The following is a 25017-nucleotide window of genomic DNA, read 5'->3' as shown; positions in this document are numbered from 1 at the left end:
TGTTTATAGAGACACAACACTGAAGCAAGCTTTAAAATAACCTGGCCTCTCTGTAGTGGACACATCAACTGAAATAAAAACAAACAATTTATATTAATCTTTCCTCTTAGACTTTTCTCACAAAAAAAGAGAAAAAAACACACACATTACAGTGACAACAAACAACCATAAAAAACATAAGTAAAACATAGATAGTTTTAGAATGTAGAAATTGTGTTAGATTAGGACAACAATGTACACTTAACCTTGATGCAGTCAATGCTTTTGAACAAGTTGCTACAAGAGATTTTGAACATTTGTCTTCTTTGAGGGGATTGTCTTTTTTAAATATATTGGACTGTCATATCACTATAGAGATTTTTTGTGTGAAAATATTTAAAATCCTCTCATTTGTTAACCCTGTAAAGATATATTTATGGTTACATGTACAAGCACTTTTCAATATTTGCAATGTGAGACGTTTTGGTACACGAACAGCTTGATTTATACATGTAGTCTCATCATAGCATGATCACAAATCCAAAAAGAAAAATTATATAGTTTTTGCTGTGTGCAAAGTCATCCAACATAGCACTATACAGTGGAGATGACAAGTTGGTTTTACTTACTGTGCTGTGTAACTTTAACTTTAAACATTTGATAGCCCATTGTGGCTAATTAGAAAAGTTAAAGATGCACTAAAATTGTATCCTATATAATTTTCGTTTTGTTTGTTTGTTTGTTTGTTTTTTTGTTACATTCAATGTTACAGAATGATCCAATGTGAGTTTCACATTTGCCCGGTGGCGCAGTTTAGCCTAGCAGATGAATTTTGCCGAACGGCTAGCTATTAGATAACCACCATTAAACTGCTGTGGGAAATGAGAGAAAGCGTTTTTAATTTAGATCTTCAAAACTCTACTGGAGAGAGAGTGCCGGGTTCGCTGAAGAAGAAAAATTGAGACAGAAGAAGAAGAAGAAGAAGAAGAAGAGCTACCAGAGCAACGTGATTGGTTTACGTATGTCCGCGTGCAGGTGTGCTGATGGGCGATTGGCGCGGGCGCAGAAGCGCGTTCGCAAACTTCCATGTTCTGTGGTCTGAGTGGGTGTAACGACTCAAGACCGCTTTTTTCACACGTTTAGCTTTCTGTAAGTAATTGTCAATATTCTCTGCTGGTTCTCAGAACAGTACTTACTTCAGCTTTTAACACTACAAGTTTCTGCCACTGACACAGGTGTCAAGTCGTATCAGTGCTCTAGCTGCTGGCTCAGCTCTGCTTCAGTAGGCGCAGTCAAGAGGAAGAGCAAGGGAGGTGAGGACTTTAGCCAGTTACGGTGTTTAGGTTAAAGTAACACTTCTCTTTTTATATTAACGCGCAGTGCAAAATGTCAGAGCGGTGTGTATTAAGTCAGTCCAAACCACGGTACACAGAATGAAATAATGCTAATGTTCAAGTTACGAGTAGGGAGTTGTCAGTTTGCTAGGTGGCTAATATCTAGCTTAGTTAGTGTGTGAAATGAAGCCTGTTTATGTTTACTGTCATGAGGGAACCTTACTTTAGGGTTGCATCAATGTCAGCATTATTTTTCAGTCTCCTACCTTTCTTCAGACCTCTTTGCTACAGATGATCCAAACCAAAGCATGATGAAGCATACACACAGGTGGTGCATCACTCCCCCCTCAGTAACTGTCCGGGTTAAGCCCAACAGTACCCACTCCCTCCAAATCAGAAGAGGTCTCCGGCTAAAAAGAGTCAACAGTCAAGATGCCCAAGGCCCAGTGTGGAAAAACCACCAGAGCTCATGTCAGGATGAGATGCATTATGCCAGAATGACTATACCTCCAACTATTGTCATCCAGCGACAGGAAATGGCATCATACCTAAGGCTTTTTGGTGAATAAATACCCTAAAGCAACAGCATGTTTTAAATCAGTTGTATCTAAGCAGTTCATCTTACGTTTAATATTCATAAGTAGAAAAGACTAATTGAAAAATAATTGTTTGGCTACAGATGATGATCTTATTCAAGACTTCCTATGGATGGACTGTTGCCGTAAAATGACGGACAAGGTAGAGCAATTATTTTCATCTAAGCTTCAAAGTCTTTATGAAGCTTTGTGCTTGCTATTAACTGCCACCAGCTTTTTCTCCAATTTGTCAGTATCTTCTAGCTATGGCCTTTGTGTACTTCAAAAGGGCGCGCTTCACTATTGCTGAATACACCAGGAAGAATTTTTTCATTGCACTGTAAGTTTTAGAGAAAAGCCTCAAAATTCACCTTAAATAAAATGAGACAAATCTTAAACTATTTCATGTGCTCTGTCTGTAGATATCTTGCCAACACTATGGAAGAGGATGAGGAGGAGAGTAAATATGAGATTTTTCCATGGGCACTTGGCAAGAACTGGAGGAAACAGTTTCCCCGCTTCCTCAAGCAGCGAGACAAGCTGTGGGGCCGTATTGAGTACAGAGCTGCTGTCAGCAGGCGCTGCTGTGAAGAGGTGCACCCAAGTGTTATTGCCATGAGGAGACTGATATGTAGTGCTACTCTGGGAATTTTAAAGATTCTTGTTTTCCCTTGAGTCCATTTACAAAGTCTTTTTTTTTTTTTTGCTTGGGTTTATTTTCTATATTTGTACACATAGGAAAGAGTAGTTAATAAATACCATATGATGTCACATTCCCCCTCCCCCTCTACTTTACCAGGGTGGTAAAAATTAATTGGTTTAATTTTATTTTTCGTGCTTTGAGGCTATGTAATTCTTTTAGCTGTTGTAATTATATTTATTTCTTTCACTTTCCTTTAAGGTGATGGCCATTGTTCCTTTTCACTTTGTGTGGCAACGAGAGAGATCAGAGTACCACAGTGGCGCTCAGCGACAGTATAGTGACCAAGACCACCTCCGTATTCCCCGTGGGCCCTCTGCCTCCCCAGTCTCCTGTACCTTCTGTAGCCATGGCACCAGGACAGATCAGGGCCAGGGCTCCTCTTCTCCCTCGGGCCCAAACACCACCTGTCCACAACCATTCACTTCCTTTCTGACTTTAGAGATTACTCCAGTGAAGACTAAAACCCAAATGCAGCATTCACCCTGCTGTTGTGCTGAGGAAGTTTCCAGTAGGTGTCAGTAAAAAGGCTGTGCTCCTTCTGTTGGGCTGGGTAAAATTTGATCAGTGTAAACATACACTCTGAGCTGGCCCCACTTGTGATCTCAGCAATATGTACAGTACTTGGATAATTTGTTCACAAAGTGTCCCCTGCATGAAATCTATGTTAAAATTAATTTAAAAAATAAATGTTGGTTTGACATGAGGCAAACAATGATCTTTCTATGTAGAGAGAGAACACATCTGTGGGATTACAAGTACACACTTGTAGATACAAACCACTGCTGGACAACAGAATAAAGCTAACATTTTAATTATTCAGCTAAGGTTTATGTACCAAGCCATGTGACTAATGAGTACTGTAAAATGTACTGAGGTCACAAGTGGAGTTAACCATAATCAGGGCTCCATTTCTCTAAAGCATCTTAAAGCTAAGATGAGCTTAAAGTCCATCTCACAGACTTTCTTAAATATGTGTTGTAATGAAATATGTTTTTAGAAATTAGCAAGTACCTGCAACCCATAGGTGCATACATTGTTGGCCATTCATTCACTCGGCATACACTAGGTCCAACTAAAAAATCGTCAGAATGGCCTTAACAGTTTAAAAACCATTGCTGCTGGGTTTGAGATTTAATATTAGTTTAAAAGTAACATCTCCTTTGAGTGGCAGCTGTATCTAAGTGTTTTTAAACTAACTTCCAGCCAGTAACATGAGCAAGGAAGGTGATGCTTCATGTCCTCTTTGGGAAAAGTGTGGGCTGTTGTTTCCCTCTGACATTTTAGCATATCTACCAACAATGTCTGTGGATGTGGCTTACATGAATAGATTGTTATACAAGAAAAGATGGTGCTAGATCCTAATGATGCTGACACGCTGCAATGTATTTGTATAAACTCCAGTACCTCTCTTCCTCTGGTAATATTTGGAACCTTTTAAAAAGTTACCTGCAGTGTTTTTTTTTAATTGCAATTACTTTATTATTAATGCTATAACATTACCTTTAAGGAAATACACAGAGGTGCTGCTCCACACAAGAAATTCCACGTATTTAATAAACTTTATTATTGGGCTGTTTAGTTTTACAAGACTGATAGGAGTGAACAGAAACAGTGTAGCTTGCTTGTACTAAACTACATCTTTCCTTTTTGTTAGGGGATAAGTCTTCTTGTGGATCTGTATATGACACCTCCATGGACTGGATCACTGAGGAGTAGAGCACCACATCACCTCAGCAGCTTTACTGAGGTAATCCCCCTTTATACTGACAGTACTGCAGAGTACAGAGTACTGCAGTCTTCCCTCCTCTTTAATACCACTTCTACTCTGAAGTAAAGATGTGTAACTTGCTACTTTATGTTTACCTCCTCTAATGTAAACATGGTGCTGATCTCATAACAAATCAAAGCAAAGTGTTCAAGTGGCTGTGAGTTAATGCCATTCCATACATCATACTGCAAACATGCACTTATATTGATGTGATACACAAAGACCCATATTGTACAAGTTTAACGTGCACTGAGTTCTCACAATTTATTTATTGATATTTATTTATTTAAGCACTTATGGATTGTTTTGATGACCACTTATACACAGATGGTAAAAGAAATTCCCATACTGGGATTTCTACTGGGTGTGTTTTTAGTAATGTTGTCATTGTGCATGTTTAGTGACCCAACTTTGCCTCTTGAGTTTCAATAAAAGGATCAACTAGAATTTGTCTTTTTTAAAGTTTATCAAGACGTGTTTTGGGCACTAAAACACAGACGACATCAAAATTAATATTGTGACCTTTTCTTTTTATTTTCGAGATTATTTAGGATAAGGCAATAATAGCTGCATTAACAATTTTTGTCCAGGGATCCTTTATATACAAAGCAGCTACTTCACATATTTCCTCAGTTTCACCAGGAATGCTGAAAATGGAAATGCAAATGTTAAACTTATTTACCTCCCCATATATAGACTTTTGCCGCTGGGATTATGGGAAACGTGGTAAGGTCTGACCTGTGTGGCTTAGTTGTTCAGGGTGAGGTCTGGCAATGTAGGGAATATTCCCAAAAGCTGGAGGTTCTTCAGTATTGAGCTCTTCTGAAATATATCAGTAAAATTTCAGTTGAAAGAAGTGCTCAAAGACATCCAGGTCCACCACAGATTATGACAAGCACTGTGATGTTTCTTTTAAATCACCTCTGATAGTCTCCTGTGATTTCCCCTCCTCCCTGCATTCTTCAAACGGCATTGGCAATTTCCTGACACAGTACCGTCCATCCTTCTGTATGGCTGGTGCCACCACCCAGTCTCGGATTGGAACCTCAATGATGCGTTCACACAGTAAAGGAAGAGCCAAGCATCGAAGGCCCTCCAGCAGGTCAATGACCTGTGTTATACTGGGTTATGGGGAAGGAGACAGGAGCAGTTAGGTTCTCTGTTCTCTTTCTTGAGATATAAGCCAGTTTGTCAAATGTTGAAAACAATGTTTTGTTTAATGTGATAAAATTACATCCATCGTTAGGACATCCTACTCCCTAAGAAGGCAAATAACCAATTCATTCAGGATGACCTCTGGATGTGTAAGTCAGGCTGAACATGGCATGTGATGCACTTAGCACATATGAGGATTTCAGTACGAGAGGAATCCACAGAATGATAGCCTAGTACGTTTTGCTGATAATACTTATGTACTTTTACTAAAGTAAAAGTGAATTAAGGCTTCTTGCTTGTAGCTATTTATTACATGATTTATAGTATGATTTTTCTGCTTTCTTTTAAGTAAAGGACCTGAGTACTTCTTCCACTGCTCACAGGAATAAGATGAATAGGTTTACTACTATGATTTCAACCCTTTATCTCAGATTTGGTTTTAAACACGACAATGAAGTATATACACACTTGGCAAGGTAGACGGCACATACAGCTCCGAGGTGCATATGTGGAGTCACTGTGGGTAAAACCAGCTGAGGGTGAATCATGTCAAGAGAAACCTGCAACAAACATCCATCCAGTGAGTGAGAGAGCTAATTTCATTAAATGTAATTCCCAGAATACCCAGTAGAATTTATGTTTCAGAAAACGCTCTATGTAGCACCACCATTAAACCAGACACCGACCGCATGGAATCCCTGACCAGCAAGGAGCGAGGAAGCCATGGAGAGATCAGCAATGTGAAACTGGACATTATCAGGCCACTCCTCTCCTCTTCTGAGACTCCATGACGTCCTCCAGCGTTTGTAGTTCAACACGGCTGTGTTGTGGTGGTCCTTCCTAATCTCCACACTCAGCACTCTGCCTTTAGAGCCCACTGGGAAAAAACAAAAACAGTGTGGCTACTGCTGGACTCACATTTCACTATGTTTCCTATGTGCAGATGTATCTTAACAAAGCCAAGGTGAGCGAATGGCAGTGTGGTGGGCGCAGACCTGCTCTAGACAGGAACAGAGACATGGCCCCTGACCCGGAGCCGGAGTCCAACACGCAGTCTCCTTCTGTTACATCCATCATCATCAGCATGGTGCTTGCATCCTGGGAAAAGAGAGACACTCTGCAACTGGAATGCATTTGGGAGTGAGGCATAAGTTAAATAGGTTACCTTTGGGTACGTGATGACTGGTGCCCTCTTCATATGCAACACATAATCCTCAAGACTGGGCCGGCGTATGAGGATGGGAAACCCCCTGCTTGTCTTCAGGAACTGACTTGCGGGCTGGCCTGCTATGTTGTCATGCAGAATAATCCCCCAGCTGCTCTGCAGACGGGCCCCTTCCTGAAGCGGGAACATCTTTCTGTACTCCACCTGCCCCTTATTTCGATACTCAGCGATTAGCAGCTCTCCAAATGCAAGCAATCTCTCTTCAGGAAGAGTGCCTGATATCCACCTCTTTTCCTCATGAAATGCTCCATTTAGCTGAGTTTCTGAAATGACTGTCTCCACTGCTGCATCAGATCCAATGTGGGCCTCTGAATTATCCTCTGTAAGGATTTTCTCCTGTTCACCTTGTGTGCAGTGTGTGACCGATACCTGGATGTCACTGTATTCTTTAGGTACCTGGTGGTTCTGCTCCCTCAGCTGCATCACCTCTGGGCTCAGTGCATCCTGGGGCAGCAGACTACTGATCCTCTCCAGAGGGGACAAGGGTCTCATCCTCCTGGACAAAAGCTCTTGTCTGGGTGTCAGCTTGGTGCTCAGGGGTGGAGAGCAGGAGTCGTCCCTCTCATTCCCATTACATTTCAGAGAACTAGTTGAAAGAAGTTTTTTCTCTGTTCTCCTTTTGATGAGTTTTAGTATGGCTCTGTCTCTGAGGTGACTTTGACTGTAAGTGCAAATTTTCACCAGCCTGTGCATAAACAGAAGTCCAGCAAAAGCCATTACTTCAGATTATAACAATAAATTCACTAAAAGCAAATGTTATGTCCTGGGTTTCCATTCAGAGAGCTAGAAGCAAATGAAAACCTACAGCCTACAAACCTAAACCTACAACATAAATATCTCTAAATGAATATAGCTGTAAATCTTGCTGAGGTTTTACTTGCACATTTTAGTGTAACAAGTGTGCGACAACGAATTGATTCATCTTCATTTCTCCTAAGACCGACTGCATATAGTGAAGGTCTGTAAAAACACGTGAATAACGTCATAACTGAGCGACAGCTGTAATAATTAAGGTCGACCATCAGATGGCGATATACTGACTTGGCACCATTGTCAAGTCATGTCTTATGCCAAGATCTGAACCAGACAACAGTAATAACAAACATCTCATTTATTATGAGTCTATAGCTTTTTACTTGTGAATATCATTTTATAGTGATCCCTTTTAATGTGCTTTTCTCTGATTTATGCCAGGTTACGCAGTTATTGAACATATTTAAACACCTTTTTTAAAACTTACGCTTCCTTTTTGGAATTTGAGGACCTTATAAAACGATTGTCTTCTACTTTTGGTAATATTAGCGTCGGTCTATTCTTGCATAATAAAATTCTGTAGTTATAGGAGCCCAGATGTCTTTCATTGTTGCCTTTATGACCTGTAGCTGGAAATACACAGAAAGCTATATTCAGGTTATGCAAATGTGATTCACTACTTCGGTTTTATTTATTGTTTTTCTTTTTATATTGCACGCTAGAATTTAAGTGCACCCATTGGATAAATGAAATTTAATATTTTACTTCATAAAATATAAAAAAGTGACCATGCATAAAACTAAGCATTTAATTAATTGGCATGGCTTAAGTTAGAGTTAAAGTTTTTTGGATATCAAAAACCATTTTACAAAAAAAAAAAGATTTAGCTATTTGTTGTTGCGGCATTCGGGTGCTGTAAAATGACATTATAATACCCACAGCATAAGTGATGCAGAGATAAATATCAATATATTATTATTATTATAAAATAAATGGGAACAGTGGAGTGATGTTTTCAGTTCTTTTGTCAGTTTTATTGTTATTTTGGAAGCATTTAAATACATCAAGTTCTTGTTAAGGATGATATTTACATCCACTGAGGCGGTAGCTTTTATTATTACAAGGGAACGTGAAGGCAGCATGAGAACCTCGCGCTTGTTGTGTGGCAGCAGCCAATAGGAGGGCGCTGTTCGTGACGCGCTATTGCGCATGTCCTCCGAAAGCCACACGTGGTTTGCGTAAACCAGGCGCTACGCAGACGCTAGCAGCGCTTCAGAAATGGCGGCTGGTGGTGGCACTTCTTCGCTTCAGCTACCTTGTGTTTTTTCACCCAAATCACAACAGTACTTAGCGGTGTGTGCCCAGGATGGCAGGCTTCGCGTTTGGAACACAGACAGTAAAACACTTCACCAAGAATATGTGCCTTCAGCCCATTTGAGTGCCACTTGTACCTGCATAGCATGGGGACCATGCCGAACAGTCAAGGTACGTGAATTCCCTGCTGTTAGCCGCAGGAGCTAGCGAGGCCTTAGCAAGCTGTTTGTGTTAGGCTTTCTTATGAAAATGCGCAAGAAAAGTGTCACTATTCATGATGAAGGTAGCTAGGGAAGCTTGGACCTCTCGGCTGTGCGTTAATGCAGGTCCTATTAGACACGGACTGGGTTGGCAGGGGAGCCACGTTACCCGTTAGCTGGTGTTCAACAGCTGCGCAGGACGCACATGTTAGTCCCACATGGTAGTGCAAGAAAACATGAACAATGTCTTCATTTGGCATTTCAGCGTGAACTATCCCTAAGGAAAGCTTAAAAGCAGCTACATTAGTCCGAGCACTTATTTTCCTCTGTGCTGAGACGGCTAGTACTGCAAATAAAGTCGTTATTGAAGTTAGCTTAGCGTATCAAAGCTTCAGAAGCGTGTGCCACCATGACACCCCTGGAAGCAGAGGTTGGAAAAGTTTGAACAAAGTGTATCTTGTGGCAACATTTTTGACAAACGTCAAGAGATTAAACCTATGACAGAAATTCAAATATTGTATCATAGATAACCATTTTCATCAGTTAAAGGATGTGTTTAACTATATTTTAACGCATGTGTAATATTTACCTGGATTCAGTCTATTTTAAAATAGACTCAAAGATTTTCAGTTGTTAACACTCAGTCAAAGTTTGCATTTGTCAGCTTTCAGTGTGCTTTGGAGAATTTTAGACCAGCCATTAATAAGAGGCTCGGATTTAAGCAAGTAAAAAAAAGTTGCCAATGCCTCTGTTCATAACTGTCTTAACTGTTGGTCAACAATACAAATGTCCTGTGTTTCAGGAGGGGCCTCAGAGGAAGAAGAGGAAATCAGAGGCAGGGCAGGTGGAGGAGAAAGTAGACCTGCTGGCGATGGGCACAGCAGCGGGCACTGTATTAATCTACAGTACAGCAAAGGGAGCACTGCACTGTACATTGGTGAGTTTAAGATATATTACACTGAATTATGTACTGTATTTGTAAAACTATACAGAACAAAATGCAACTACCATATAAGTAATGCAATCAAAAGTCACCAGCACACCAAACTACAGCCTGTTAAGTGACCATTAAGTTAACTCAGAGCATGAACAGATGATTAAGCTATACCTTTTAAGAAAAAGATTTGGGCAAATTAATGTTTACTGCTAAATTATTAAAATAATAAAAATAATTTGAGTTTGAAACAGGAAGTGACATCTACATGCACCAGCATCATAATTGGTGACAAAAAAAAAAAAAAAAGTAGTGGGTAAGTGTCTGAACTGTTAGCTAATTGAGTGCGCTATATAGTCCACTATACAAGGCTGCAATATATTGTGGCTGAGGGGTTAGATACTAGGGTGGACATTCAGACACAGCCAATGTTACCTCCAGTAATAAAATTTCTCTCAGGAAGCCTGGATTGTTCAGCATCAACTTGCTGTGATACGTTGCTGCTACTGCGAACTCTTAAAGTCTACACTGTTGAATAATGGGACAGTTTGTTCCTAACACTGTAATTTTCTGTCTCTGCTAGGATGGAGGCCATAGTGGAGGAGTGAATTGTGTCCAGTGGCACCCTGAAGACAGTTTATTATACAGCGGCTCAGAAGATACAAACATTATAGAGTGGGACCTGCAAACGGGCAAGGCACGAAGGTCGGTATCTAGTTCGTCAGTGAAGATATACTGAGTCTCAAAAAAGAGCTTGGAAATGGCTTTAGGAAGTGCCTCCTGATGTGATCTGTATATGGAACCTATGCCCACATCTTACACATTTGCTGGATTTATGTGTAAATCTAAATGGCGTGTTCTGTAATTTTTTTGAAGGGACATGTCACATTTAGGGAAAGCTGCAGTCTATAGAATAAACCCAACGACATGCTGAGGAAAGTATTTTACTGTTTCACTTTTTATTTATTCATTATTTATGCAGGAAGGTCTCATTGAGATATAACATTTTCCAAGGAGCACTAGAGCTACCTAAAATTAGTATTAGTAATTTAAAATAAGTAATTTTCAAATGTGTTCAGTGATTTTCTTTGGAAGGACTTTTCATTGTAGTTTTCTAGATTCTGGTCCTTTTAACTACAGATACACACATTTCTGCTATGCAGATGTCTTTACAGTCACAAATTATCTTTGACAAGTACAGACATTGGGCAAATCAAAAATTGCACAATACAGATCTATGTACATTTGTCTGTTGAACTACAACCATACAAATATAAATGCAGGTGGCACAACTTAGGGCATACTATTATGAAGCCATCTTGTGCCTGTTTGACCCTGATGTTTACTTGTGTTGACACCAGTCACTTGTACTTTATTTTTTCATAATAGTAGCACAGCGTTGCTGTCATTCTCTCTTACTGTTATGGAGCGCATTATTTATAGTGACGGACACTGTTAGCGTTAGCTTGCTGAGAAGTGGAGAAATGAGTGGTCCTTGTTGCTGTTTTTCTTGAAGTATGTATGTTTTATCACATCACAGGTTTTGTGTGGTTCAGTGAGGAGGAGTGGGTGAACATGTTCCAGGACATTTTCATTAAGTCAGTTGTGCAGGTGTTTAACACAGGATATCTGGTTGCTCAAAAACACAAAGGGTATTTCAGTGCTGTATGGGCATTTTTATTTTCCAGCTTCCATGCTGTCCTCTTACAGCTCCTTTTAAAATATCAAACAGTCACTTGCAGTCACTTACGCCACTTTTCCATTATGAAGTTTTAGCACTACTTGGCTCTACTGGAGTTACAGGTGGGCAATAAACCAATCTTATCGATTAACTCAAATGTGTAGTTTACGTCGACTTGTTTGAATGAAAATCGGTTTTCTCTTTAACATCTGCTGAAGTTCCCCTCTGGGCCCCTATAGTTCAGAATGGGCTCAGCTCCTCCCCCCCATGCATCTGCCATATTATAGATATACAAACATGGCAGCGAGCGGGGAAGAACTCATTCCCAAGAAAGTCACTGTGTCATCCTTAATTTGGGTTTGGTTTGGTTTTGTGGCATCAGACGCAGAACAAACACCCCGCTGCAAAGTGTGTTTGAAGTCTGTTGCTAGCAAAGGTAGCAGTATGACCAATTTACTGCAGCACCTCAAACAGAGGCATGCTGCCGAGTGGGAGAGATGTTGTGCCTTACAAAATGAACAAGAACGCGGCAGCACAAGCACACCAGCCAGATCAAATCCCAATTTCTTTGTCATCTGCAGATTGAGTTTAAATAGGGGGGAAAATTCAATTTAAACCAGATTTTCTTTTTTTATGAAGAAAAAAAAATCAACTCAGTTTCGTCATTTTCCATTACAATTGAGTACCACCTCAATGTGGGCGGGGTCATTATAGCATGGCAGGACCACTGTTGTTTTGCAAGTGGCCATTGGCCTCGCCAAAGCCTATAAAAATGTAAAAAGAAGTGAAAGTGACTTTGGCCAAGTATGGTGAACCATTCTTGGAAATTGGGGGTTCGGTGCCTTGCTCAAGGGTTTCACCTCAGTTGTGGTATTGAAGGTGGCTATTCATTTTGCCCCAATGATAATTCCTGCTGGTCCTGAGACTCGAACCCACAACTTTCAGGTTACAAGTCCAACTTTCTATCCATTAGGCCACAACTGCCCCAGAAACAGTTGTCGTTGCTGGTTTTTAAAAAATGGGTCATCAGTGACATCACTCCCTGGCCAATCAGTATCTGACGACACATTTTAGTATCAACTCAGCTTGCTGGAACCTCGGCCTGGGAAGTACTAAAAAGGTACCTGCTACCAGGTACTATCCCCTAATGGAAAATCCTGAGCCGAGCCGAGTAGTGGTAGTGGAAAAATCCCATTAGTGTCTTAGGTTTTCTGCATTTGTTTAAAAAAATCAGAATAGTTAAGATTTTAGTTTGGATGCTTCTAAGTGTCCAGCTTGGCAGCTTGTCCTGTTTCACTGGTGACAGATTCATGAGCTTTAATGTCACCATTGATTTAGAGTGTAGTTAGTGTTTTCCACGTTTCCGGCTTGTCTCAAGTGGAATGCAACAGTAAAAGTTATCCTGTTAAATGTAGCTATAAAATTCCTGCCCCTTCACTCAAATACGAAAAACAAAAATGCTGTGATAAAAAGGACAAGAGGAAATGATGATAGAGCAAATTGTTGCTGATGGTCCTGTTGAGTAGTGTCAAGAAAAAATATGATCCACTTAATAAATCTTCAAGGGAATGGACATGCACCAACCACTGTCATTGTTTCTTCATTGTTGACACAGTAAGTGGAAGGCAGACCGTGCCGCTGTGACCAGCTTGTGTGTGAGCCCTGATGGCAAACTGCTGCTTTCAGCTGGACAAGTTATCAAGATGTGGGACTTGGACACCAAGGAGATTTACAGGGTGAGTGTCTTGTTTAATATGCTGGTTAGTACTTCAGTTTGTTGGACTGTCAACAAATAGGCATTGTATAATGTCAGAAATAACAATCTTGACAAAAAGAATTGTTTTCAGCTACATTTGGAGAATAAACACATAGAAGCAGTGCTGCTTTTAAAACAGTTAGAGATGACCCTCACCTTCATATCAGTGTTGACACCAGTGTCCTACTCTGTCGTTTTCTCTCTGTAGAAATTCACAGGCCATTCCACAGCTGTGACAACCCTGCGCTTTGCCACCACGCGTCCTCCTGACAGCAACGGGCTCTATTTCCTGTCTGGTGCTGCACATGATCGACTGCTCAGTGTATGGTAAGTGTATCTCGAGCTGTTGGCGATGCTGAGACATAACATGGTGCATGAAATGTTTTCCTTCATTTTGGCTGATGTTGGTCGGCCATGCTTTCATGGCACTGATATACTTTGTCTCATTATAGGCAAGTGCGAGTAGATGGAAAGGACAAGAACTCAGTGGTGTCCTTCACACTGACAGATGAGCCACAACACATTGACCTTGTCACGTCCAGCAACAAGGAAGAGGTCAGAGCAGAGAATCTCCTTAATGTCTAATTTGTGTAATATTTAACACCACTAATTGAATAAAAGTTGTCTGTCTTGATGTGCAGAGCGGCATCAAATAGTAGTAAATTTAAACAGATGGAACAGGTTATTTAAAAAAAAAAAAAAAAACGGCTGTCAGTTTAGAACCCACTTTAGGTCCTATTCCACTGTGAAAGAGTGAACAAATGTGCATAACTGTGAATATGCATATTTAAAGAGAACATTAGATTTAGGCCCTTACTAGAAGCCTTGCTTTGTCCCAGTGGTGTGATTAAGTCAGACTTTTGTTTTATACTACCTGTTTACCATGTGCTAATGTCCCTGTGTGCTGTTATGTTTTACAAAGGCGGTGAGGCTAGCAGTGGTGTGTAAAGATGGACAGCTGCATCTCTTTGAGCACTTTCTGAATGGGTAAGCCCATAGAACACTGTATACTCTACTATGCAATGTATGGCAGTGAATCATCTGCTAATCATGTAAAACATTTAAAGTGATTTCTTTTTGCATTTTAAGAAACAAATTTGATTCATATTATTGTTTGTGTGTGTGTCTGTAGGGACTTTGGATTAGCCTTGCGCTATATGGCTTGTGAACATGTCATCTTTTACACCAGATATCACTTTGATAATGATTATTGTTCAATCCCTATCAAATAAATAAATAAAATAGAAATTAAGCCAAAAATCACAAAAAGGTCAGTGGTTTCCAGCTCAGTCTCATTTGCACAGTTCAAACTATTGTAGGCTTAGGTTGAGAAAACCTCTATGTTGCCAGATGTAATTGTGTTAGAGGACATAGCGCTACCAACAGATGACACTGAAAAGAAATAATCATTTTTCTCTGTTCCAGTATTTCTAAATTTTGTAATAAAAATTAATAAACATTTTAATGTTGTAAACTTCCTGCACTCATAGCACGTCTAAATATTTGTCCCCACAGTCCCTGTAAGAAGCCCTTGTCACCCTTGTGTACGGTGCAGATGTCGGACACAAAGGACTCTCCAGTGCCCATCCCTTTGCTGGCAGCTGCCCTCGGCGCTGATCCACGGACTGTGATGTTGGCCTACGGGAACCACCTACAGCCTGTGATCGAGAGAGTGGTGAGTACACAGATGTGGAAGCACATGTGTGTGGATTAGACTGCAACAGAAATTTGCTGGAACAGCAGAGCTGAAAGCATCATCTGCATGTACACCAATGTAAAAGAGTTTTCTTAAAGAAATGTATATAGTGTTTTGAAATGTTTTTCTAATCACCAGAACTTGAGTGAGCTCAAATTATCCTTAATTTTCCAGCAGATCAGAAATATGCATGTGACTTGTTACTTGTGCTGCGAGGAGACGGCAAACTTTCTGAGTAGCAATACTCACTGTGACAATAATGATTGACAACTAAGGTGACAGCTACAAAATTTGAATCTAGGGAAAAGGCATTGTGATGAACTAGTTATATTTTCCTAACTACATGACACTGTACAATTGATAAACCATAGCTATATCAGCTGTTATGTGGGGTTTTGAGTAGCTGTGTTCAGTAGTCACCTTGAAGAAAATGTTGTGAAACACTGTGTGTTAATTTGTCCAATTTTCAGATATCCTCCAGTTTGAAAACTTTAGAGAAATGTCAATATTGCCAGCCTTGAATATTATATGTTGGTCATAAATGTTGATCAGAACCGCGATTCACCTGACATCATCTTTGCTTCCATCTATTCAGGAGATCAACACAGCAGAAAGACATGTCTGTTTGACACGGGATGTTCAGACCAGCTTGTCTCTTTCCATGGAAACCACTGTTTCCAAGGTAACAATCAGATCTTCATTTTCTTTAATCAAGTAGACCAAAGTGGTTTCTGCATGCTATTCAGATAATGTTTGTTAGTCCATGTGATGTGCACTGTAGATAAATTTGAACATGTAGGTGACTGAAAATAAAAACCCGAGATTTTGCTTATCTTTCTAGGTGAAAGTCCCCATTGTCACCTCTAAATGCAGAGTGCTGGTCCCAGGGCTGCCTGGTCACCAAGCCCCCATTAAGGGAAGTTCACAAGGATCAGAGAAGAGGAAGAAAGACACAGACACGAAAGATGTAGGCTCAGTGTCTCACTGTTTCTCTTTTTCGCAGTAGATATGCTTATTGCATGATCATAAGGACACTTAATTGTAAGAGCACAGTGCTTGATGACATGTTTGCGTTTGTTTTCCTCTTTACCAAGCTGACATTTTACGTTTGCACTAACTTTATTTTGATTGTAAACTCTTATGTACTTACTAAGGTACACTTGATATTTTACACTGAACAGCAGCGTACAAATTCAAATATGAGAACATGTTTTTTACAAGTTCCTGTATACCTAAAATGACTGTTTTCCTCTAGATGTCGATAGCTGAGCGACTAGGTGAAATCGATCTGTCTGCAACTTCCACGGACAAGGGAGCTCCTAAAGGGACAGCTTCTTTACAGACAGATAATTTTGCAGTGCTTCTTGTACAGGGCCTGGAAAGCAATGATAACAACATCCTAAATGTAAGTTCTTCTCTCAGAATCTGGAAGATGGGAAAACTAAGTCAATTTCTTAACATTCTGCTCCTTTTCCATTCAGACAGTTAACCCTCTGGGGTCGACGCACGCGCCGGCGCGTTTTGACGCATCTTCTCCTGATAACGCCGAAACAAACTTAAATTACTCTGTCAATTTTGATCATACAGATAAAAGAAATATATCATTTCAAAGCTGTAAATGGTCTAGTTTTAGTTGGATACCTTCATAATAACAACAAAACGTTGTGCTTTTGTTAAAGAAAGCCGACAGGGTGCGCTCTGTCTTTTCTGTCATTTCTCTTCACAAACACGTAAATAAAACAACCAGAATCTCAGTGAATACTTGCTAAGAAACATATGACTAGAAAGCTTGAAATGTTTTCTTTGAAATGAAACAATTCAAGTCGAAAACAAATCATCACTTTTTATTTAATCCGTATGAACGTAAGAAGTACGTTTTCTCCTGTCTCACCTCATTACAGGTAATGCGGTCCCGCCTTGTCCTCTGTTCACTGTTCACATGTAAATAATCTCAGGTGAACCAGGTAAATATGTGCACACCCCCGAGAAATGACATAAAACGTCAAACTTCATCATAGAATTTACTCACTTTTTCTGCGCGTTTTGATGATGGTGCGTCACGGACGTGATGAAGCACTTCTTATATTCCACACAGAGACAAATAGCTTAGTTTGTCCTCAGAGTAAAAACACTGATTTTAACTCAAATGAGGATCGTTTGGCTCCTCATTGTGTTGTATTGTGCTGCACTAATCCGTCCCATCTACATTGACTGAAAGGCTCATTATGCGCGTCTTTGTCTGGTCGTTCAGTGCGTCTTCTGTGTTCTCAGGTAAATCACATGACTATTCATCCTCAGACACACCCTCTTGCATATGGCCTTTCTGGACAAAAAGTGTCTTAGAAAATTTAAATCAGTGTATTGTTTACTGTGAATGTGTGAACAAGATGACATTCACAGCACTCTGAAGTAAACACTTTAGCCTACAACATGCAGGTCTCCAAAGTCTTGTGAACCAAGGTTCTGTTTGTGTTTTATGGTCTTATTTCAGTGAGTAAAAAATTTTAGTTTTTCACTAACCATGCATAACCACTTTTTCTCAAAAACACAATCATGTATAAACTTGCTGCTCACATATTATTGTAGCCAATTTTGTGCTGATTACAGTGTTATCAGACTTTAGACATTAATATGTTTAAAAGACACTGAAAAAAGCACAAATGTCAGGACATGTCAAAATTTGTCCAGGCCCCAAAACCCCCTCAGACCCCAGAGGGATAAAAGGAAAATGTCATTTCAGACAAAACTGAATTGAATTTTTGGTGTGAAAATTTAAACTCAATCCACACTTCTTTCAAAACACATTTTGGCCTACGTATGCTCAATACAATAAAGGAAGTTGACTTAAATGTCCTGAACATCAAAGCTGTGATTATGAAGTCCTACTTTACATTACTCAAATTTTAGTAACTTCATTTTCTTATCCACAGAAAGTTTTCCAGACTCGCAAAGAGATGATTATAAAGAAGACGGTTGCTCGGTTACCCCTCTATGCTGTCTTACCATTGGTAGAAGAGGTGAGTGTCAGCTTTTTGTGCACTGCACAAACCTCTGCATCTTCCTGTGTGACACGTCAGTTCTTTGTGTTTGAGAGAGAGATCTTTTGTCACACATCTGGATATCTAAGTGAAGTTGTTTGAACTCTGATTTTGTGCTATACATATAAATTGAATTGATTTATTGTTGATCAGCTCTTTATCTCCTGCTCTGTAGATCACAAAGAGGCTTCAAGGACACCCTTTTACGTAAGTGGAAGCATGACAGATCAACTGAGCTTTTGTCTTAGGCTAAGTGTTTGTACACCTTACAAAATGTTGACAATGCACATACTAATGTTTGTCCCACTGGTGTTTACCTCCTGTGGATATATGCAATTAGGCAGTTCTGTACCACACATTCAAATTCTTGAATATGAATATGAGCAGTTTTAGTTCAATAAAGTATTCAGATTTTGAATTATTGGTTTCTTCCTACAGGGCAGTTGTAATGGTACGGTGGCTCAAGGCTGTCCTGATGCACCACACATCATACCTGGCATCGGTGAGCAGCCTTCACTAGCATGACATGCTTACATGACTTGTACTGTATAGTCTTCTCTACAGACTCTCAACTCTCCAATTCAAACTGTGCATGTAATAATTACCTTTAAGCACTGCACACAGTGCTAGTATTTTTGTCGATATTCATATTTAATAGTATTTAGATGTACAATAATTACTTCTGCCACACAGCAGAGATTTTGATTGCCTCTGTCAGTTTGTGCGATTACATCTAAAATATATCCATTTTCCATTTACTATGCATATTGAAGTTGTATTTTTGGCTGCTGAGATGTTTTTACCTTCATCTGATCCGTCTGTGCATCCAACAGCTTCCAGACCTGGTTACCCAGCTGGGAGTACTTTATCACATGATTGAGAGCAGAGTGAAAATGTTCCACAAGCTAACAAAGCTGCATGGGAAACTCTATCTCCTAATGACACAGGTAGGTATCATCATGTACAGTTAATACTAAGTGTCTTGAAGTGTTTTCACTTTCACTCATTTTGTTTGTACAGTTTTAGCATATATTCACTAGTAACGTGTGGTTTTTGTGCAAATCTTCTGATCCTAGAAACACGTAGTAGCCAGTTTTGTTTTTTGTTTTTTTTAAAGCTGACAAACTTAGGATGGCTTTTGGGATTTAGCAGTTAATTCTGTTTGTATACAGTCCGAAGCCCCATAGACTGTATTTTCTGCTGAAAAGAAAAACCAAGTCATTTTTCAGTAAGTCATTAAGTATGTGGTTGCTGGTTTACACAATATACAGTATTTATGTAGACATTGGAACTTAGTCTTAACTGACTGCAGGGTTTATTTTAATTTAACTTTGCAAACCTGTGTATATGTGTCAGTCTGAACATAGTGCAGTGATTAGCTCAGTCTTGTCATGCAGACAGAAGGGGAACAGTGATGTTAGGCCAGTTGGTGGCTCTAAATTGCCAGTAGCTGTGAATAGCTGTCTGTGTGTCTGTCATGTGTACCTTGGGTCTCACCCAGTGCCGGTTATGAGAGGCCCCAGCCAAAAACGCAACGTGAAAGGATAAACAAGTATAGCAGAGGAAAGGGTAGAGTTTAAACTTGTGCTTTCCATATCTGTGTCATGATTTTGCAGTTCATTTTGCAGTTTTGCAGTCATTTCCAAAAGTGCATAGTTGATACTTGTGGATACGGATGTTGTCTTGGGTATAGTGAATAAAAACAGAATTTGAAATCTGGTCAGCACTTTAATACCCATTTTCCTCTTTGCCACTAGGTGGCGACAAGTGACAGCCATAACGCAGTTACAGATGTGGATCACACAGCTAAGCTGGTATATGAAGAGGGTAAGTGTGTGTTCCTACATTATCATGCTTTATGCTCAGTACTGCTAACCTTCTGTTTCCCATCTGGCTTTGTTCTTTAAATCCTTGTTCCTTGGTGGCATTTTGTCTCCTTAAGCCCTTCAGTTCTCATATGTAGCACCTTGGTCTCCCTCTGAATCCCAGAGGTGATTCAGTGAAGTGATCAGAATGAATGGCAGCTGACAGAAGTAAAATCATGAGCTTGTTTTAGCCTCGAACTCACCACTTTAACATTTCGGAAGCATAATTGTCTGGAGTGACTCCATAAACATGCAACTGATTACACCAATGCTCTGTTGACATCACCCCCTCCTGCACCTCAATATATTGTTTCTCATTATGTTGACTGGCATTCATTATTTTGTCAATTCATCATAACTCATTTGGGACTCATGATAGAGACTACACTGAATTGGTTAAGATTTATGAGGCTGATGTTGCCCATCATGCAGCCACTCTGCGATGCCCTGCACGCAAACATGACTCCTGTTGCCTGGCAACCTGACCAGCAGCATTCAGATCCTCCCCTTTGAGCAGTACAACAAGGCCCTGCTCTGTTCACTCTCATTTCTAATTACCGTGCTTTATTGAACCGCATAGAAAATTGACTTTTATGAAATAATTAAGCTGTGCCTTGAGTTCATCAGTGGCCCATGTGAAAGTTCACTTAAAAAAAAAAAAAAAAAGTTCATAATGGTGCTGAGGTTGTTACAGTCCAGTGTGGAATCTGCTGTGCATTGGGCCTGTTATGGCTGTAATGTGGGAGTCTAATAAGATGCTTCAAAATTGTCACACTAGTTAGTGAACTGTAGTTTGGTCAAACTGTGGACAAGCTGTACAGTTACTTTTTATTTACTGATCCTTTAATTTTATACAAGTGTTGTGCTCTATAACTCGTTGCCTGTATGGGTAGCATTAATAACATTTTCTAAAGTGAAAACATGTTAAGCATGCTGTAGCATTAGCTGGTATAGGTAGATTGGCTGCAGTAATATTTGAGAATAGAGTAAGACTTAGGCTTCTATAAACTTACAGTGGTCACCTGGAGGAGGCAGATAATAGCTCCCAGTTTGAAAATTGTACATTGTCATTTTGCAACATAAAAGCAGCTTTTTCATGTAGCAACACTTATAAAAACAGTTTGCCCCTGACTACAGATGATTTCACTTATTTGAACTGATGGGAACATGCTGTAATAATGGTAACAGGCTGTCAAGTTGACCTGTTCATCCTCTACTTCTATTCCTAGCACTTGTCCCTTCAGTGAAAATGTTTGCACACCTGTCATGTTAACCAGCATGTATTGGTGAAAAGGCTTAGTGTCTGCCTGCGTCATGTAATTTCTCATTTTGCTGGAGAAAACATAATTTCCACTCGCCTGTAATTGTTTGAAATGGATTTTCAGAAAACTGCATCATGTACCCTTTTTTATACTGCAGGTCTTACAGGCTTGTGTTCTAGATAATTACCTCTTTCTCATTTTCATAGGCATGTTTACAGGTGTATATTAGTTTCTGAATTTTGAGTAATATCTGTAACATTAAGTGTAACTCACTGTAACAAATGAATGGCTGATTAGGGCATACAGCCTTACCCAATCATACTGACTTTCCTCAAGCTTCAACCAAATAGTCAATATCATTGGCATAACCAAATAGCCCTGCTATGGTGTTTAAAATCAAATGTCTACCATTTCTGACTTTTTTTTTTTTTTTAGTTTAGTTTTTGTTTCCTCTGTGTGGGGAGAGTTTGTGCCAGTACTAGTGCTATTTCAAATGTGGACAAGCTGCACAGTTTTGCAATATCAGCTGATGGATTTATTTACCTTTGTGTCCTTTACTGCTCTTTACAGAATCTTCTGATGAAGATGAGGCCTCTGGTGATGAAGGGCTTCCTGACGATGACTCTGATGTAAGCTACAACGTAGTAACTTGCATCATAGCACGTTTACACTGACATTTTTTAGGCTGCTAATTTTTAAGTTGAACTGAAATGTTTGTATTTCTGTTGAATTCAGCATTGGGAGGAGGAGGAGGTAATGGAGGAGACGATGGATGACGACGACCAGGAGGAACAGGCAGATGAGGATCCCAACAGAACAGAATCCAAAGCTAATGGAGAGGAAGACATGGAGCACGAAAACGAGAGTGAAGAAGAATGAGAAATGCCATTTCACATAAAATGGACTTGAAAGAGTTATATATACTTTCATTTTATTTTCATGCTTTTGATTTTATTATCAGAACAAAGTATGGTTTTACAAAATCAAGAGACACATGTTGAAAAGTGGACAATTTGTCCCCTGCCTTGCCACAGCTTAGTTTACCCACACAAAGATTTCATGCTTCTGGACTTCTTGGTCAGATGCAACATTCTGGAGAGGAGGGCATAACATCCTGCAAAATGAAATGGATACAAGGTCTTCTTCTGCTGCCACATCTGTCTGCATCCCTGCTCTATACCTTAAGGAGTTTGCATTGAAAGCTACTGAAAAGATACTTAAGTGGTCCAGTTTGTCTACACTGCAGTCTGCATTCCAAATTTTTTTTCATTGGTATTAGAGTATAATGTTCAGTTTAACAGTAGGTGAGAGAGCACTCTGAATGGGTTACTCTTAACTCAGCTCTGTAGGTCATCAGAAACACTCACTTGTTCTTCAGCAGAGCCCACAGGTGTAAACACAGCACAGGTGTGGAGCTGGGATGCAGGGCCCCCAGCTGTTTGTTGTACAGAATACTGCTCAATCCAGAGGTGGGCTTTCCAAGTAAGGCCATACATTATATCCCCACATTATGTAAATCTGTATGTACAGTGAAGTGTATGAGCTCTTCCCTCAGCAAATATCCCCCCAGAAATCTTTGGGATTAAATTAACTCCTGTAAAGTGTTTTTTTTTTTGTTTTTTTTTTTTTTGTATTGCTTCCAGATTTTGTGGCAACCCTGTTGTTTTAACTGTTCCTTATGTGTTTCATTTGAACCCATACTCACAGGGGCAACTGATTAAAAAGAAAATGTGAACTTTGGCAAAGTAGGTGAATAAATGGGTTTTCAAAATGTCCTAGTGTGTCTGCTGGGGAGGGGAGAAGTAAAGTATTGAAGAAGTAATGGGATTTGCTATGGGGCCAATGTGCTGAAACTGCATAGGATACTCTTTTTATATTTGCTATATTTAAGTATAGTATAACCTAAGTAAAGTTCTCACAGATGCTCTGCCAATACAGTTACAAAATAAAGTTTAAAATATACTGGGCTCTATGGCTTCATACATTTAAGGCCAGAAATAAGAACTTTAAAACATGTAATTCTTTAGTGCTATTAAGTATTTCATGGTAGAAAATGTGGGACTGTTTTTCATATGACGGTAACTGAATTGCCCGATAACAATGTTAATGGTTTAAGATTTGATTTTATGGTTCTTAATCTGGAGTTGAAAAGGAAGTCTTTGAGCCCACACATCTGAGAGAGCTCAGGCTTTCTGACTCTCACTGAGCAGGATCATTACCAACACTTTTTGAGGTTAACTTTGAGTTTAGACAAGAACATAGCTGGTTCTTGGCAAGTCATTTCAGTCTGTCAATGTAATCATCACAATTCAATTACTAATACACCAAATTAAAAATGAACTGAACATAAAAAATTAATCCAGCTAGGTGGGTGTAACTATACATACTGTGTACATATATGTATATATATATATATATATCTCAACAGGAGCTAAATAGAAGACCTCTCCCCCAGGTCAGCTCCCATTAGCTTTTCAATGAAGGCTAGTTATAAAAAACCCATACATTAGCTATGTAGGCAGGTGGGCATTTGGAGACTGGAACAGAAAACTAGTTTGTAGACATGGAAGAGTGGGTGCAGACTAGCATACATACACCTCATGCACAGTGGGCATTTAAAAGCACAGGTGTAAGTTACACCTTTATTAGTCACACCATGTAACTGATAAAGGTAAGTGTTCTGTTTAATTGGGTGTGGAGCCATCATTGCTATCATTAGTTCCACCTGCACATTGCCTGCTATTGCAAGTCAAAATGTCCACCTTTTGTTGCTGGGGGTTCACAACAACCACTGCTACACACAGGTTTCAGGGGTATCCTTAGAAACCTCCTGAACTGTCATTTATTACTTAAAAAAACATTTTTTGACAGAATTATTCAAGGTAAGATTTCAAAATGGCTTTACAGATACTGACGCAGACTAATATTAATGGTTAATGCAGAATCTTTTGTTTTTGCTGTTTTTCTTTTCCTTTTTACCCTAAAGGGACTTCTATGTAATGTAATATTGTTAAGTGTAGTTGTATTATACAGCCATGTTACTGTAAAATATCAGAATTCAATATGGAAAATGGTGTGAATTTCTGAGGTCTGAATTAGAAAGGAGGAGCCTTTCTGTGTGGAGTCTGCATGTTCTCCCTGTGCTTGTGTGGGTTTTCTCCAGGTACTCTGGTTTCCTCCCACAGTCCAAAAACATGTATGTCAGGTTGATTGGTGACTCTAAATTTCCCATAGGAGTGAGTGTGAGTGTGTGAGGTTGTTTGTCTCTATGTGGCCCTGTGATGGACTGGTGACCTGTCCAGGGTGGACCCCTGCCTTTCACCCAAAGAGAGCTGGGATAGGCTCCAGCTGATCCCTGGGACACTGGTTAAGGAATAAGCAGGTATAGATGATGGATGGATGTCCCAGTGCTGTTGCCTGAGCTGCATACCAGTCATCTCACCTCACTTGTTTGAATACTGGTTGGATATGATCATTTCAGTGAAGTAGCTCTTGATATAAAACCCTGACATGAAGAAATGGTTAATAGTAAATATTAGTGGCAGTAAAAGATGGTAGCAGTTACAGTGTAGCAGAAATCTGGGCTTAATGCACTAACAGCTGAGTGTGTCTCATTACTTCTGTGAAACTGGTTATTTAACATCATCAGTCCAGTATAGCCTGATCCATAGGGGGTTTATATCAAATAAGATAACCAGTTAAACAAGGCTTACCTAAGTAAGTCCACTGGCAATGTGGGTCCTCTCACTTTGTGACAAAGTCCTGTTGTTGTTATTTGA

At 39.7% G+C, this 25017-nt stretch overlaps 3 protein-coding genes across 4 annotated transcripts; 2 read left to right on the top strand and 1 right to left on the bottom strand.

Moving 5' to 3' along the window:
• The first annotated feature begins 1077 nt into the window (after positions 1–1077).
• On the top strand, positions 1078–4546 carry spdya (speedy/RINGO cell cycle regulator family member A). 2 transcript variants are annotated; one of them, XM_026310321.2, is made up of 7 exons: positions 1078–1128; positions 1590–1874; positions 1993–2051; positions 2143–2228; positions 2311–2482; positions 2790–3099; positions 4246–4546. In XM_026310321.2, exons 2-7 carry the CDS (start codon positions 1622–1624, stop codon positions 4305–4307), a joined length of 942 nt encoding a protein of 313 aa, XP_026166106.1. In that variant the 5' UTR covers positions 1078–1128; positions 1590–1621; the 3' UTR covers positions 4308–4546. The 2 variants fall into 2 exon arrangements, with proteins under 2 accessions (XP_026166106.1, XP_026166114.1); XM_026310329.2 differs by lacking the exon at positions 1078–1128 and adding an exon at positions 1199–1292.
• Positions 4547–4868: 322 nt separating this feature from the next.
• Positions 4869–7716, bottom strand: trmt61b (tRNA methyltransferase 61B). Its single transcript, XM_026310309.1, has 7 exons — positions 6680–7716; positions 6510–6612; positions 6201–6391; positions 5983–6074; positions 5281–5480; positions 5098–5181; positions 4869–5006 (listed from the first exon to the last, which is right to left on the bottom strand). The coding sequence occupies exons 1-7, from the start codon at positions 7454–7456 to the stop codon at positions 4972–4974; spliced, it is 1482 nt and encodes a 493-aa protein (XP_026166094.1). The 5' UTR covers positions 7457–7716; the 3' UTR covers positions 4869–4971.
• Positions 7717–8736: 1020 nt separating this feature from the next.
• wdr43 (WD repeat domain 43) lies at positions 8737–23086 on the top strand. The gene is made up of 18 exons (XM_026308660.1): positions 8737–8977; positions 9809–9943; positions 10524–10645; positions 13237–13357; positions 13586–13704; positions 13830–13932; positions 14300–14364; positions 14893–15052; positions 15669–15755; positions 15915–16040; positions 16329–16478; positions 18004–18090; positions 18287–18318; positions 18550–18613; positions 18945–19058; positions 19869–19938; positions 21809–21867; positions 21974–23086. The coding sequence occupies exons 1-18, from the start codon at positions 8771–8773 to the stop codon at positions 22115–22117; spliced, it is 1965 nt and encodes a 654-aa protein (XP_026164445.1). The 5' UTR covers positions 8737–8770; the 3' UTR covers positions 22118–23086.
• The last annotated feature ends 1931 nt before the right edge of the window (positions 23087–25017 follow it).

The sequence above is a fragment of the Mastacembelus armatus genome, chromosome 22 (assembly GCF_900324485.2).
Source record: "Mastacembelus armatus chromosome 22, fMasArm1.2, whole genome shotgun sequence".
Lineage (NCBI taxonomy): Eukaryota > Metazoa > Chordata > Actinopteri > Synbranchiformes > Mastacembelidae > Mastacembelus > Mastacembelus armatus.
This window is presented reverse-complemented; position numbering and strand designations above follow the sequence as displayed.